This window comes from Oncorhynchus tshawytscha, unplaced genomic scaffold, assembly GCF_018296145.1.
Source record: "Oncorhynchus tshawytscha isolate Ot180627B unplaced genomic scaffold, Otsh_v2.0 Un_scaffold_1528_pilon_pilon, whole genome shotgun sequence".
In the NCBI taxonomy this organism is placed as follows: domain Eukaryota; kingdom Metazoa; phylum Chordata; class Actinopteri; order Salmoniformes; family Salmonidae; genus Oncorhynchus; species Oncorhynchus tshawytscha.
In genome coordinates this window covers 972053-989366 of record NW_024609832.1, presented here as the reverse complement: position 1 = coordinate 989366, position 17314 = coordinate 972053, and the positions used below count along the sequence as shown (strand labels likewise).

The following is a 17314-nucleotide window of genomic DNA, read 5'->3' as shown; positions in this document are numbered from 1 at the left end:
TCTTCTTTGGGGAGTCTCCCACGTGCCTTTTGGTGAACACCAAACGTGTTTGCTTATTTTTTTCTTAAGCAATGGCTTTTTTCTGGCCACTCTTCTGTAAAGCCCAGCTCTATGGAGTGTATGGCTTAAAATGGTCCTATGGACAGATACTCCAATCTCCACTGTGGAGCTTTGCAGCTCCTTCAGGGTTATCTTTGGTCTCTTTGTTGCCTCTCTGATTAATGCCTTCCTTGCCTGGTCTGAGTTTTGGTGAGCGGCCCTCTTGGGAGGTTTGTTGTGGTGCCATATTGTTTCCATTTTTTAATAATGGATTTAATGGTGCTCTGTGGGATGTTCAAAGTGTTGGATTCTTTTTTAGAACCCAACCCTGATCTGTTTGCTTGGTGGTGTCCCTTGCTTTGTGGTGCTGCAGACTCTAGGGCCTAGAGATCATGTGACAGATCATGTGACACTTCGATTGCACACAAGTGGACTTTTTAACTAATTATGTGACTTCTGGAGGTAATTGGTTGCACCAGGTCTTATTTAGGGGCTTCATAGCGAAGGGGGTGAATACATGCGTACGCACCACTTCTCAGTTTTTTATTTTTGAAATCATTTTTGTTGTTGTTTTCACTTCACCAATTTGGACTATTTTGTGTATGTCAATTACATGAAATCCACATAAAAATATATTTAAATTCCAGGTTGTAATGCAGCCAAATAGGAAAAATACCAAGGGGGATGAATACTTTTGCAAGGCACTGTATAAGTTACCTTCAGTCGAGTCACGTGACACTTTTGTTTGTATGTGTTACATTCAGATGCGTCACGTGATGTTTGTTGGGGTCGTAGAGCCAAACGGAAAAGGATTTTTAGTAACCTGATTAGTCGACTGTCTTATGATTACCACTGCAACTTTCATCTCTAACCTACCGTTAGACACACACACAGACACACACACACACACAGACACACACACAGACATGTAATGTGTGTTCTTGACAGTGAATGTAGATTATGACAGTGGGTTTTGTGCAGAGGGTCTCCCCTGTAGACCGTGACTCCATTCCAAATGGCACCATATTCCCTCCAAAGTGCACTACTGCTGACCAGTAGTGTTTTTACCATTTGGGATGCAAGCTATGACAGTGTTTTAGGTAAGATAGGATCATTTTCCGGATTCATAGATGGGAACACCCTCACTACTCTATAATTAAAACTCCAATATGACTTGGATGAAAATTCAGAGTGGGTGGATTTTCACTCTGCACCCCTCTCTCACACACATGGATGCATCTCTCTCTGTCTCTCACTCTCTCTATGTGTGTGACAGGTAGGGGGAGTAGATCTGTCAGAGAAGGGCACCAGCCTGTCCAGCACTTCACTGGATTCACAATTAAACCAGGGAGAAAGAGAGAAGGGGCAGAGAGAGAGAGAGAGAGAGAGAGAGAGAGAGAGAGAGAGAGAGAGAGAGAGAGAGAGAGAGAGAGAGAGAGAGAGAGAGAGAGAGAGAGAGAGAGAGAGAGAGAGAGAGAGAGAGAGAGAGAGAGAGAGAGAGAGAGAGAGAGAGAGAGAGAGAGAGAGAGAGAGAGAGAGAGAGAGAGAGAGAGAGAGAGAGAGAGAGAGAGAGAGAGAGAGAGAGAGAGAGAGAGAGAGAGAGAGAGAAGGGGCAGGAGAGAGAGAGAGAGAGAGGAGAAGGGGCAGGAGAGAGAGAGAGGGAGAAGGGGCAGGAGAGGGAGAGGGAGAAGGGGCAGGAGAGGGAGAAGAGGCAGGAGAGGGAGGGGGCAGGAGAGGGAGAGAGGGAGAAGGGGCAGGAGAGAGAGAGAGGGAGAAGGGGCAGGAGAGGGAGAGAGGGGCAGGAGAGGGAGAAGGGGCAGGAGAGGGAGAAGGAGAAGGGGCAGGAGAGAGAGAGAGGGAGAAGGGGCAGGAGAGAGAGAGAGGGAGAAGGGGCAGGAGAGAGAGAGAGGGAGAAGGGGCAGGAGAGAGAGGGGGAGAAGGGGCAGGAGAGGGAGAAGGGGCAGGAGAGAGAGAGGGAGAAGGGGCAGGAGAGGGAGAAGGGGCAGGAGAGGGAGAGGGAGAAGGGGCAGGAGAGGGAGAAGGGGCAGGAGATAGAGAAGGGGCAGGAGAGAGAGAGGGAGAAGGGGCAGGAGAGAGAGGGAGAAGGGGCAGGAGAGAGAGGGAGAAGGGGCAGGAGAGAGAGAGAGGGAGAAGGGGCAGGAGAGAGAGAGGGAGAAGGGGCAGGAGAGGGAGAAGAGGCAGGAGAGGGAGAAGAGGCAGGAGAGGGAGAAGAGGCAGGAGAGGGAGAAGGGGCAGGAGAGGGAGAAGGGGCAGGAGAGGGAGAAGGGGCAGGAGAGGGGCAGGAGAGGGAGAAGGGGCAGGAGAGGGAGAAGGGGCAGGAGAGAGAGAGGGAGGAGAGAGAGAGGGAGAAGGGGCAGGAGAGAGGGAGGGAGGAGAGAGAGAGAGGGAGAAGGGGCAGGAGAGGGAGAAGGGGCAGGAGAGGGAGAAGGGGCAGGAGAGAGAGAGGGAGAAGGGGCAGGAGAGGGAGAAGGGGCAGGAGAGAGGGAAGGGGCAGGAGAGAGAGAGGGAGAAGGGGCAGGAGAGAGAGGGGGAGAAGGGGCAGGAGAGAGAGGGGAGAAGGGGCAGGAGAGGGAGAAGGGGCAGGAGAGGGAGAGGGAGAAGGGGCAGGAGAGGGAGAGGGAGAAGGGGCAGGAGAGGGAGAAGGGGCAGGAGATAGAGAAGGGGCAGGAGAGAGAGAGGGAGAAGGGGCAGGAGAGGGAGAGAGAGGGAGAAGGGGCAGGAGAGAGAGGAGGGAGAAGGGGCAGGAGAGAGAGAGGGGAGAAGGGGCAGGAGAGGGAGAAGAGGCAGGAGGGGAGAAGAGGCAGGAGAGGGAGAAGAGGCAGGAGAGGGAGAAGAGGCAGGAGAGGGAGAAGGGGCAGGAGAGGGAGAAGGGGCAGGAGAGGAGAAGGGGCAGGAGAGGGAGAAGGGGCAGGAGAAGGGGCAGGAGAGGGAGAAGGGGCAGGAGAGGGAGAAGGGGCAGGAGAGAGAGGGGAGGAGAGAGAGAGGGGAGAAGGGGCAGGAGAGAGAGAGGGGAGGAGAGAGAGAGAGGGAGAAGGGGCAGGAGAGGGAGAAGGGGCAGGAGAGGGAGAAGGGGCAGGAGAGAGGGGGAGAAGGGGCAGGAGAGGGAGAAGGGGCAGGAGAGAGCGAGAAGGGGCAGGAGAGAGAGAGGGAGAAGGGGCAGGAGAGAGAGGGGGAGAAGGGGCAGGAGAGAGAGGGGGAGAAGGGGCAGGAGAGAGAGGGGAGAAGGGGCAGGAGAGAGAGGGGGAGAAGGGGCAGGAGAGGGGGGAGAAGGGGCAGGAGAGAGAGGGGGAGAAGGGGCAGGAGAGGGGGGAGAAGGGGCAGGAGAGAGGGGGAGAAGGGGCAGGAGAGAGAGGGGGAGAAGGGGCAGGAGAGAGAGGGGGAGAAGGGGCAGGAGAGAGAGGGGGAGAAGGGGCAGGAGAGAGAGGGGGAGAAGGGGCAGGAGAGAGAGGGAGAAGGGGCAGGAGAGAGAGGGGGAGAAGGGGCAGGAGAGAGAGGGGAAGGGGCAGGAGAGAGAGGGGGAGAAGGGGCAGGAGAGAGGGGGAGAAGGGGCAGGAGAGAGGGGGAGAAGGGGGGGGAGAAGGGGCAGGAGAGAGAGGGGGAGAAGGGGCAGGAGAGAGAGGGGGAGAAGGGGCAGGAGAGAGAGAGGGAGAAGGGGCAGGAGAGAGAGAGGGAGAAGGGGCAGGAGAGAGAGAGGGAGAAGGGGCAGGAGAGAGAGAGGGAGAAGGGGCAGGAGAGAGAGAGGGAGAAGGGGCAGGAGAGAGGGGGGGATGGGAGACGGGGAGAAGGAACGAGAGAAGGGGAGAGAGGAAGGGGAGTAGAGAGAGAGAAGGGGAGAAGGGGTGAGAGAGAGAAGAAGTGAGAGAGAGAGAGGGAGAAGGGGTGAGAGAGGGGAGAAGGGGGAGAGAGAGAGAGAGAGAGAGGGGCGAGAGAGAGAGGGGGAGAAGGGGCTGGTGGAAGGGGTGAAAGAGAGGGGGAGAAGGGGCAAGAAAGAGAGGGTGAAGGGGAGAGGGGCACGAGAGAGGGGGAGAAGGGGCTGGGGAGAAGGGGCAAAAAGAGAGGGGGAGAAGGGGCAAGAAAGAGAGGGTGAAGGGGAGAAGGGGCAAGAAAGAGAGGGTGAAGGGGAGAAGGGGCAAAAAAGAGAGGGGGAGAAGGGGCAAGAAAGAGAGAGAGGGGGGTGTTTATATTTACAATGTAAAATAAGTTTATTACTTAATTGCTTCTTTTGGAAGAGAGAATTTTGGAGAGAGAGAGAGAAAAGAAGAGAGATACTAAAAATAAGGCCTTATGCTGAAATTAAATATGTTCTGTAGAAATGAAATAAACATTATTAAATATGCCACCTACTTTGGGAGCAGCTATGTGACAGTTGGTAAGCACATTAATATTTTACTGTTTTAGAGGACAGAAACGGCATGTGAAGCTTAACTCTAATTGGCTATTCTCTTTACTTGTATCACTCTGCATGAAAAACACCTGCTCCTCTCTTGTACCCACTGCTGCTGTAGTGACAGAATGAGAGCGCTGTGAAAAACACTGGCCGTACTTCCTGAACAGAATACTTTTTTTGCTAATTTTGTCACAGCACCCTCCAGCATGGACATGTGGTTGCATGATGGTTGGAGTGTGTGTAACTAATGTAACTAGCACACGTAGACAGAAAGGGATGTTTGTACAACACACACACACTCAGACGGTGTGTCTGTGTGTCAGAGCCTAAGGCCACACAGAGGAGATGAGGATAGATTAACACCTAAGGTTTAAATACCTCCTCCAGCATAATGTCACCAAACACATGTGGGGGGATGTATGAAATCTCTCTCTGTCTCTCTCTCTGTCTCTGTCAGCCCACCACACTATAATTGATTCCCAACCCACCAATTTACCACACTGTCCACTGGATGGTTTGATTCCAGGTGAGTGTACACCAATTTGAAGACGCATATAAGAAACCAAATTCAGAATCGCACACACACACATACCTACCAGTGGTTTTCTAGGTCAGTGGAGTGTGTGTTACCCACCTGTTAATGGAGGAAGGAACGTCTTATATCCACTCTCATAGTCCACCCCATGTATAATGTTTATATCTGATGGTCTCACTCTTCACACCATGATATATAATGTTTATATCTGATGGTCTCACTCTTCACACCATGATATATAATGTTTATATCTGATGGTCTCACTCTTCACACCATGATATATAATATTTATAACTGATCGTCTCACTCTTCACACCATGATATAATATTTATAACTGATCGTCTCACTCTTCACACCATGATATATAATATTTATAACTGATCGTCTCACTCTTCACACCATGATATAATATTTATAACTGATCGTCTCACTCTTCACACCATGATATATAATATTTATAACTGATCGTCTCACTCTTCACACCATGATATAGAATATTTATATCTGATGGTCTCACTCTTCACACCATGATATATAATATTTATAACTGATCGTCTCACTCTTCACACCATGATATAGAATATTTATATCTGATGGTCTCACTCATCACACCATGATATATAATATTTATAACTGATCGTCTCACTCATCACACCATGATATATAATATTTATAACTGATCGTCTCACTCATCACACCATGATATATAATATTTATATCTGATAGTCTCACTCTTCACACCATGATATATAATATTTATAACTGATCGACACCATGATATTATTTATAACTGATCGTCTCACTCTTCACACCATGATATAGAATATTTATATCTGATGGTCTCACTCTTCACACCATGATATATAATATTTATAACTGATCGTCTCACTCATCACACCATGATATATAATATTTATAACTGATCGTCTCACTCTTCACACCATGATATATAATATTTATAACTGATCGTCTCACTCTTCACACCATGATATATAATATTTATAACTGATAGTCTCACTCTTCACACCATGATATATAATATTTATAACTGATCGTCTCACTCTTCACACCATGATATATAATATTTATAACTGATCGTCTCACTCTTCACACCATGATATATAATATTTATAACTGATCGTCTCACTCTTCACACATGATATATAATATTTATAACTGATCGTCTCACTCATCACACCATGATATATAATATTTATAACTGATCGTCTCACTCATCACACCATGATATAGAATATTTATAACTGATCGTCTCACTCTTCACACCATGATATATAATATTTATAACTGATCGTCTCACTCATCACACCATGATATATAATATTTATAACTGATCGTCTCACTCATCACACCATGATATATAATATTTATAACTGATCGTCTCACTCATCACACCATGATATATAATATTTATATCTGATGGTCTCACTCATCACACCATGATATAGAATATTTATATCTGATCGTCTCACTCTTCACACCATGATATATAATATTTATAACTGATCGTCTCACTCTTCACACCATGATATATAATATTTATAACTGATCGTCTCACTCATCACACCATGATATATAATATTTATATCTGATGGTCTCACTCTTCACACCATGATATATAATATTTATAACTGATCGTCTCACTCATCACACCATGATATATAATATTTATATCTGATGGTCTCACTCTTCACACCATGATATAGAATATTTATAACTGATGGTCTCACTCATCACACCATGATATATAATATTTATAACTGATCGTCTCACTCATCACACCATGATATATAATATTTATATCTGATGGTCTCACTCTTCACACCATGATATAGAATATTTATAACTGATCGTCTCACTCATCACACCATGATATATAATATTTATAACTGATCGTCTCACTCTTCACACCATGATATATAATATTTATAACTGATCGTCTCACTCATCACACCATGATATATAATATTTATATCTGATGGTCTCACTCTTCACACCATGATATAGAATATTTATAACTGATCGTCTCACTCATCACACCATGATATATAATATTTATAACTGATCGTCTCACTCTTCACACCATGATATATAATATTTATATCTGATAGTCTCACTCTTCACACCATGATATATAATATTTATATCTGATAGTCTCACTCTTCACACCATGATATATAATATTTATAACTGATAGTCTCACTCTTCACACCATGATATATAATATTTATAACTGATAGTCTCACTCTTCACACCATGATATAGAATATTTATAACTGATGGGGATACATGTTGGTTTGGATACTACATTACATGATGATGATTATTTAGAGGAATATCTTATTCATGTAATACAGTCTCTAACATCTCGGGTGTGTCCCAAATGGTATTCTGTTCCCTACAAGCGTGCCAGTTAAAAATGGACTCCAGTTCAAATCAATGGATAAGCTTGGAGGTGGAAGTTCTCCTATAATGTAAAGGATTATGGATTAAACCAATGGATTTACACCAATTAAATGTAATGGATGCAACACACTGAGCTGACAAATAAAGTGTTGCCAATTAGACACACTGCACCTATCAGACAGTGAACACATTGAAGAAACTAAGTACAGAAGTGTATGAGTCAACAGGGGAGAACAGAAAAAATAACTTTCACACATTTACCAGGGTCACTGAGTTCACTGCTTTAAAACATTGCCAATTTCACGAAAATGGCCTTCATTTTAGATCCCAGTCACAATGTGTACTACAGTGTATTGGAAAGTTCTTAGAATACATTAGAATACATTTCAAACGCATTTAGAGTCACTGTAAATTTCCCAGTAAACTCAACTCATATAGCCATTGATTTAGAAGAATCGTACTTGTTAAATCTAGCTTCAAATCATGGTTAATAAAGGAATTTTGCTCAAATGGAAAGTCATTCATAGAGCACACTGCACAACATTTAAAAAACTCAAGTGTATCTTTGAAAATGTCATGAAATGCATAATTCAGTTAGTTCACATTTTGTTGGTGGTAATAAGCACGTTGCAGTGTGGCTTTGATATAAAGTGGGACCATAATAACCAATGGTATTTAATTGACGGAGCTGCCAGTGCAATGAAATCATTACGTCATAAAAAATGAATGACTAGTCTTGCTTGAGAAAAATAATAAAGAAGCAGATCTAGGGATCAATTGGTGTGACAGCTTTCACACCTCAGATACGGACATGTAGTGGAGAAACGAGAGGAAAAGGAGAGAGGAAAAGGAGAGAGGAAAAGGAAAGAGGAAATGAGAAAGAGAAACAATAAAATGGAGAGTGGGTAAAAGAAGCGGAGAGGGAGATAGAGACAGCGAGAGCGAGAGAGGGAGGGGGGAGAGAGGGAGGGAAAGAGAAAGATACAAACCGGGAGAGAGGGATGGAGGTTGGGAGGTTGAGAGACAGAGAGTGAAAGCTAAAGACCGGGGGAGAGAGAGTGAGGGAAGGAGGGAGAGAGAGAGAGAAAGATGCAGACTGGGAAAGAGAGAGGGAGGGAGTGTGGCACAGGACATTGTGTTAGATGAGTCACGACTTCCTGGGGATCCCTCTCTCTTTCATTCTACTCTCATTCTCTTCTTCTTTACTCTCTCATCCTCTCTCAAGACTTTCCGTCCCTGATCCCGCACATCTCTCCCGTTCTCCTCCTTTTCCTTCCTCTACATCTATCTCTGTCTCGCTCTCTTCAATCCATTCTCCAGCTGTTATACAGCTTCTCATCCTCTCTGTTCAGTCTTCTTTTTCCAATCTCCCTCACTCCCTCGCTCCCTCACTCCTCTCACATTAGCACAGCTGTTACCCCCTCCCTTCCCCTTTCTCTTTCTTTTGTCTCCCCCTCTCTATACCTCCCCTATATCTTTCTATCCCTGCCTCCCTGTTTAACTATCTGGTGCTACGTTCTCCCTGTCAGTCTCACTCTCTCTTTCACCCCTTTTTCTCTCTTGCCTCCCCTTTTCTGACTCCCTCTCTCTCCATTCGCTCCCTCTCTCTCTGTCTCTCTCTCTCTCTCTCTCTCTCGCCTCGATCCACTTTGGCACTTTCCTTCCCTCTCTTCCTCTCCCTTACACTCTTCCGCCGTCACACACAGGCACACACATGCACACACACTCTCTCTCTCCCTCTCTCTCTCTCCCTCTCTTTCTCTCTCTCTCTCTCTCTCTCTCTCTCTCTCTCTCTCTCTCACACACACACACAGACAGACACACACACAGTTTTTCTGCCTCACACTAACACCCACTCGATCTGTCTCTCTCTCCTTTCTGACGAGGGAACATGTTGCCTAGGAGCAGCAGCAGCAGCAGCAGTGTGCTACACGTGGAGACAACCTCCTCTCTCTGTGTCTGACTGTAATAAACCAGGGACAGGAGGAAGAAAGAAGGACCTGTTTCTTTTTTCTGTGTCTGACCAGACTCATTGAGGAAGAGGAGGAGGAGAAGAAAGATAGGAAAAGGATCAGTACGCAGAGTGATTCAGGATTTGATTGTGACTGTGAGTCTGACCAAACTCACAGAGGTGGACTACCGAGAGGAAGAAGAGGAGGAGGAAGAGGAGGAGGAGAAGAGCCAGGATTTGTTTGTTTATCTGACAAAACTCCCCAAAGAGGAAGAATAGGAGAGGCCACTGTTTGTTGTCCATTTGGGACAAGTGGGGTAGTGGGTTTGGACCGGGTCTTGGCACACCCTCCAAAGTCGCTACCATGTGGCAGGAGGCCTTACGGACTCGGGGGCGCTACCTTCTGGAACGTGGGGGAGAGGGGGGAGACGGGGGAGAAGCCCTGGGGGATGTGTTTGTAGGATTTGGGGAGACCCCGACACAGGGACAGGTGTGTGTTGGGGGACAGAAGACCCAGGACTGGCTGTATGAGTCCTACTACCGTATGAGCCAACAACACCCTCTCATTGTGTTCCTACTGCTCATAGTGATGGGAGCATGCCTCGCTCTACTGGCCGTGTTCTTTGCTTCCGGACTGGTGAGTGTGTGTGTGTGTGTGTGTGTGTGTGTGTGTGTGTGTGTGTGTGTGTGTGTGTGTGTGTGTGTGTGTGTGTGTGTGTGTGTGTGTATGTGTATGTGTATGTGTATGTGTGTGTATGTGTATGTGTATGTGTATGTGTGTGTGTGTGTGTGTATGTGTGTGTGTGTGGTGTTATACAATACAGAGCTCTATTGACTGATTGGAGTGGTGCAGAATGTGACAAGAGGGCTTCTTTCAAGTGCTGTTTCTGCTGTGTGAGTGTTGTTGATTTGATGACACACACACACACACACACACACGCACACACTTGAAGAGCGCTGCCTATAACTGAAGTGTTTTTTCACTACTGTTTGGGGAAGCAGGTAGCCTAGTGGTTAGAGCGTTGGGCCAGTAACCAAAAGGTTGCTGGATTGAATCCCCGAGATGAGAAGGTAAACATCTGTCGTTCTGCCCCTGAACAAGGCAGTTAACCCACTGTTCCCCAGTAGGCTGTCGTTGTAAATAACAATTTGTTCTTAACTGACTTGCCTCGTTAAATAAATGTATGCCACAGAGATAGATGAAAAGGGAGAGCGAGTGTAGATAAATAAAGAGAGTGTTGAAAAGAGAGAGCGGAGAGATAGAGACCTGGTCAGACTGTGATTTTCGTTCAGTCCATTGATGTGTTTTTCCTCCGCAGAATATTATAACACCTCTCGCCTCCCACAGTGTAAACACACACACACACCTCGCCTCCGCAGCAGAAAAGTTACACTATTGCAGCATCAGCAACCGAGCCCGACCAGCCCAAAGCTGTTTCCAGTGTAATAACAGAATACCAATGTATAACTCATGATATCCCTGGATGTATGTGAGCAATAACATATAGTGGGACTCAATGCGGGATTCAACCCTAGGTCTCTCTGGTACTAGAGGATTGTCAACATGGTTGACTCCCATGGGAGATTTATCAAGGACCGATACAGTATATAGCATGTATAGTAGGTCAATGTGGAGCATGTCTGTTCTGTCCTCCAACAATTCTTCTTTACTGCCCCAAGGAGAATGAACAGCCTAGAGACCACCTTTTGAGTGTAGACAGTAAGGACAAGTACTGGGACAGTGTTGGATAGACAGTAAGGACAAGTACTGGGACAGTGTTGGATAGACAGTAAGGACAAGTACTGGGACAGTGTTGGATAGACAGTAAGGACAAGTACTGGGACAGTGTTGGATAGACAGTAAGGACAAGTACTGGGACAGTGTTGGATAGACAGTAAGGACAAGTACTGGGACAGTGTTGGATAGACAGTAAGGACAAGTACTGGGACAGTGTTGGATAGACAGTAAGGACAAGTACTGGGACAGTGTTGGATAGACAGTAAGGACAAGTACTGGGACAGTGTTGGATAGACAGTAAGGACAAGTACTGGGACAGTGTTGGATAGACAGTAAGGACAAGTACTGGGACGGTGTTGGATAGACAGTAAGGACAAGTACTGGGACAGTGTTGGATAGACAGTAAGGACAAGTACTGGGACAGTGTTGGATAGACAGTAAGGACAAGTACTGGGACAGTGTTGGATAGACAGTAAGGACAAGTACTGGGACAGTGTTGGATAGACAGTAAGGACAAGTACTGGGACAGTGTTGGATAGACAGTAAGGACAAGTACTGGGACCACCCGAGACCAGGGGATGAAAAAAAACACATTTATCAGCTTCCATTAAATAAGCGCATAAAACCACATCGCCAGGCCAAATATATACACTATGTTCTTGAAACATTAATACCTGAACAGTCATTATATATATTATAGACATGTTTGCGCAGTGACCAACCTATTGAACCTAGGCCTTTAGTGTGTGACAGGTTTGTGAAAGGACAGCAACGGTAATACCAGAGCACTGAGAAAGTGCCCTTGTTGTTAAGTGGTGTAGTGGAGGCTATATGCAGGTATACACCGTATACCCATTTTGTCCTCAGTGGGCATTGCATATACTCACTTCTTCATCTCCCCTGATGCGTGTCAAAGTAGTTTAGTGGAGGTATATGATTTATGTAGTACAGTAGTGAAATCATGCACAAAGTAGCCTACACAATCCTCGTGAAAAATATTGCAGGCCACATACATAGCCTAGTTGAACCGGAATACCATCTGCAGGCATCAAGAGCATGCAGCTCTCAACTAGTTCTTTGATGGAGCCGCTCACAAAGTATCTGCAGCCAGTAGGTAGGAAAGATGTTTCAATTTATGACACCTACCTGTAAATACTAACCAAGACAACAATGGATATGCAAACTAGGTATTGAAAACGTTTGGTTAGAAGTCTTGGTTAGTAGGCTATATTTGTGCTGCTTGCATCAGGGGCATAGGCATGATGGGTCTGGGTGGACATAAGCCCACCAACTGGGGAGCCAGACCCTGCCAGGGCCACCCAATCAGATTGGGCAAAAACAAAAAAAATATACATTATTATTACAAAAAACACAGTTCCACTCACCAGATGACAATAACGAAACAACCCTTTCCTGCGGTCAATGAACAAAAGCACCCTCTTTGGTCTCATGGGTGGAATGTTATGAAGTTTTATTTCAGTCTTCTGTGATGTATATAAAGTGTAATATTGTGATTCAAACAAAACAATGGAATACATTTCAGCTCTATATCTGACATGGTACAAATGTCTTATTTTTTAAGCCCGTAACCATGCGTGTGAGGTGTATACTTTTGTTTCAAAGTAGATTTATTTAAGACTACCAAGAAACACTCTGTGTGACCCTGATTTAAACCACTGCAGTAAAAGGTTTTAACTTGTTGTTGAAAGTTATTCTTGAAAGGGCAGAAGCTAAAATATTAGCAGCAACACCCTCTTCGATAACCCCTGCTGCAGCCGCTGCAATCTAGCCTACAACAATAGATAGCTAGCTAGACCTTATGAGAACTACTGCTCGCTATTGCGCAGTATCCTGTTGGCCTTTGAGAAGACAGAAGTTTTGCCTTAATTCAGATGAATTATGCTTGAATGGCAGATGCCTTCGATCTAGCTTCTGATGGCCTAGCCAATTGACTGATTTAGCTACAGTAGCTAGATGTATATCCCCAGAGACGATCCCCAGAGACATTATTAAAAATGAATAATATAATTTGAATTATTATTGTTATTATTATTATTTTATTATAATAATCTGAAAGCGATGAAGGCCCTCATTGTTCCCCACTGGGTTTGGGTTAGTAAACATTTGTAGAATGGCTCTATTTGCACTCAGCATGCATTTTGTTCACCATTCTGAATGTCATTGGTTCTTCTGAAATATGAACAGAAATACTGGACATCTCTTGTTACGGTGGCGATTTGACAAAATTACAGTCATTGTCTTGGACTCACATTTCCTGGTCTCAGTCTTGACTCGGTCTTGGACCTCTTGTCCCCTTCTGGTCTCAGTCACCATGTCTTGGTCTTGACTCGGTCTTGGACCTCTCGTCCCCGGTTCTGGTCTCGGTCACCATGTCTTGGTCTTGACTTGGACTCGATTTGCTACTTGAATCAGTCTCGCTTTAGAATATAGGCGGAATTCGGTCTCGCTTTGTAATATAGGCCTGATAATCATATAAACCTAGCAGAGGATTGTATCTAAAGTGGCATACAGTATAATGAGTATAATACAGTGTAACACATCTTTGTGTATGATTCCAGTGGAACTGAAACCCAAAACCTTGGCATTGATTGCTCCATTGCGCTCACTAAATGAGAAACACAGAACGGAATATATTGTACTGAATTGAACTCTGCTCTACACTCTCTAAAAGAAGAACTCCAGCCAAACTCATATTATCAGGCTGCCAGAATGCTATTATATCATCAAAGCTAGCTGCTAGTTTCTAGGTGTATCTTTATGCCATTTCTTCTGTCTTCTCTCTCTCACTGATCCATTTCAGGAACACTCCAGCAACATTGACAGATCCCCAGTGGGTTGTTCTTAGAACGTATGAACCACAGTGGGTTGTTCTTTGAAGATCTTCCTTTCACCTTGTCAAAACCATTCCTGGAATAATATTCTTAACTAGATCCCGAATGATTGATTATGACTATCAATTACGTCATATTTCGTTCCAATTTAAACTGGAGAGGGCAAAAGTGCATTACAGCACAAAACAACACTGGAGTACACCTCTGTCTCTCAATATAAGCCACCATTTTATTAGATCTAAAATATTTTATATAAAGTAAAAGGGCACGAGCCATACCTGACAAGTATGTGTGGTTTATGTACGTTTCTCATCCATTGTGGGCTGTGCCTGTCATGCAGCAGAAGGGCTCATTTGTCCATGTATTGTTTACAAGCTAGCTAGAAACTTTGTAAAGTTGCCTAAACATTGTGGTAAGTTAGTTATGTACTTTCTTCTCCAACCAACATACCTAAGCTAGCTAGCATATTTATCCCCTTATTAATGTTGTTTTAAAACCATTTAATCACCATTGCTGCTGGCTGCGCAATGCGACAGACATGGAATTGATTGATGGATCATGTCAAATTGGCTAGCTAGCTAACAACAAATCATGCCAATTTGGCCAGCTAGCTAATAAGCTAACCTTCAGTGGCTAAAACTAGCTAGCTAGTTATCTCTAAATATTGTTTGATTTGCTTGCCAGCTGACAGTAGTCAGACAGACAATATTACCAGGGCAGGCTTAGACTCAAAATATATCCTACTTGTCGATATCCATCTCAAGTAACTATCTCTTGATGAAGCAAGCTAAATGACACAATACTGATACTGAATACTGATCATGAAAAGCATACAGTTACATGCTGTAACTCAGATTATATAGCTAAATGTGCTCAATTGCTTTGCATGGAATAATCTGAAATTTGTAGTTCTGGCTGTGCTTTTCAAGAGGTGATCATATTACAACTAAATAATTGTAGCATTTCTTAAGCAATCCCTTGAAAACCACAATCCCTTGTCAATAGTTTTAGTGGAGTTGGGTGTCTCCCATCCCCCCCAGCAGGCAAGTAAAAAATTATGCACCTTACTGTGTAATTTATTGATAACAACCTTTGTATTGTTGTCATTACTGTATAATGTTCCTGTCATAGAAATGGAATATTTATATGGTTCATATATTGTTCTAGTATGAATGTTCTAGGCACATCACCCATCAGCTAAGAAGAATCGTAGATCAAATACAGTCAGTCTCTTCAGGGCCGGCCCTAGCCTTTTGGGGGCCCTAAGCGAGAATTGCGGGCCCCGCACCTTGAGGAATAACATGTTAGTGGCCACCCTCTTTAAAGTGGAGGGAAAAAGTTTTCATTTCCTGCAATTCTCTACATTTTGCAATGGGGCGGAGAAAACTGCTGAAAACTGCTGAAGCACAACCACATTTCAAAATTGCACCTGGTGTATTCTAATATTCTTACTCTATATAGTAAGTTGAGACTGAATCCGTTTTTGGGGGGGCCACGGCCCCTAAGGGACAGCTTATGTTGCTTATTCTGGAACCATCCCTGAGTCCCTCTCTCTGCTCTCGCTCTCCCTCGCCTCTCTCGTTTAATCTCTCTGCTTCTCTCTTCTTTCTCTCCCTCTTTCTGTTCCTCTCTGTCTCTGTCACATAGCCTAATACTAACACACAAATAACAGAGAGAGAGAGCACTCCAGTAAGAGTCGTGTTTAAAGCGCTCTTCAAGTGCACGCGTGTATGTGAGTGTATGTGAGTGTGTGTGTTTTGGAGAGGATTCTGTTGTATGTGTGGTCAGCACAACCAAAACACCATTAGTACTGCTGAAATATCAGGCACAAAAACATGCTCTTTTATCTTATTCAAGTGATCTGGGATTTTTCTATAACCAGACCCTCCCTGTGTGTGTGTGTGTGTCTGCATGCTCACATGTTCACACGTGTGTGTGTGTACGTTTGTGCCTGCGTATGTGTGTGTGTTGTGAAGTTTTTACCCTGAAACCCTGCCTCTGCTGTATCTCAGGAAGTCTCTAATTTCCTACCGAAGCTTATCTTGTATTTTCAGAGCAAATATCCCTGAGGATTGTTCTTTCATGTAGTCCTGAGATTGCATTGATTTAAAACGGTGTGCTGGTGTGTGTGCATATGTGAGTGTGTGTGTAACCAGGCGATAACATACAGTAAGCTAGTTGAGATCAATTTTTTAAAATCACAATTAATAACATGACATATTGGGAATAAATAACCAAGTTCTGGGAAAATATATCATATATACATAAGTATGTGGACACCCCTTCAAATTAGTGGATTCGGCTATTTCAGCCACACCCGTTGCTGATAGGTGTATAAAATCGAGCACACAGCCATGCAATCTCCATAGACAAACATTGACAGTAGAACGGCCTAACTGAAGAGCTCAGTGACTTTCAAAGTGGCACTGTCATAGGATGCCAACTTTACGACAAGTTAGTTTGTCGTTAGTTTGTCGTATTTCTGCCCTGCTAGAGCTGCCCCAGTCAACTGTAGGTGCTGTTATTTTGAAGTGGAAATATCTAGGAGCAACAACAGTTCAGCCACAAAGTGGTAGACCACACAAGCTCACAGAACGGGGCCGTTGAGTGCTGAAGCGCATAGAGCATAAAAATCTTCTGTCCTCGCTTCCAAACTGCCTCTGGAAGCAACGTCAGCACAAGAACTGTTCGTCGGGAGCTTGATGAAATGGGTTTCCATGGCCAAGCATCCCCACACAACCCTAAGATCACCATGCGCAATGCCAAGGTTTGGTTGGAGTGATGTAAAGCTTGCTGCCATTGGACTCCGGAGAGGTGGAAACGGGTTCTCTGGAGTGATGAATCACGCTTCACCATCTAGAAGTCCGACTGATGAATCTGGGTTCGGCGGATGCCAGGAAAATGATACCTGCCCCAATGCATAGTGCCAACTGTAAAGTTTGGTGGAGGAGGAATAATAGTCTGGGGCTGTTCTTTATTGTTCTGGCTAGGCCCCTTAGTTCCAGTGAAGGGAAATCTTAATGCTACAGCATACAATGACATTCTGGACGATTCTATTCTTCCAACATTGTGGCAACAGTTTGGGGAAGGCCCTTTCCTGTTTCAGAATGACAATGCCCCCATGCACAAAGCGAGGTCCATACAGAAATGGTTTGTCGAGACCAGTGTGAAAGAACTTGACTGGCCTTCACAAAGCCCTGACCTCAACGCCATCGAACAGCTTTGGGATGAATTGGAATGCCGACTGAGAGCCATGTCTAATAGCCCAACATCAGTGCCCAACCTCACTAATGCTCTTGTGACAGAATGGAAGTCCCTGCAGCAATGTTCCAACATTTAGTGGAAAGCCTTCCCAGAAGAGTGGAG

The 17314-nt window shown here is 44.8% G+C and overlaps 1 protein-coding gene across 3 annotated transcripts in view; it reads left to right on the top strand.

Moving 5' to 3' along the window:
* The first annotated feature begins 9167 nt into the window (after window positions 1–9167).
* adcy2b (adenylate cyclase 2b (brain)) overlaps window positions 9168–17314 on the top strand; it is an 87032-nt gene continuing 78885 nt past the window's right edge. For all 3 annotated transcript variants that reach the window (XM_042319525.1, XM_042319524.1, XM_042319523.1), the window contains exon 1: window positions 9168–9995. In XM_042319525.1, the coding sequence (XP_042175459.1) occupies window positions 9723–9995 (273 nt within the window). In that variant the 5' untranslated portion in view covers window positions 9168–9722. The remainder of the gene's footprint in view (window positions 9996–17314) is intronic.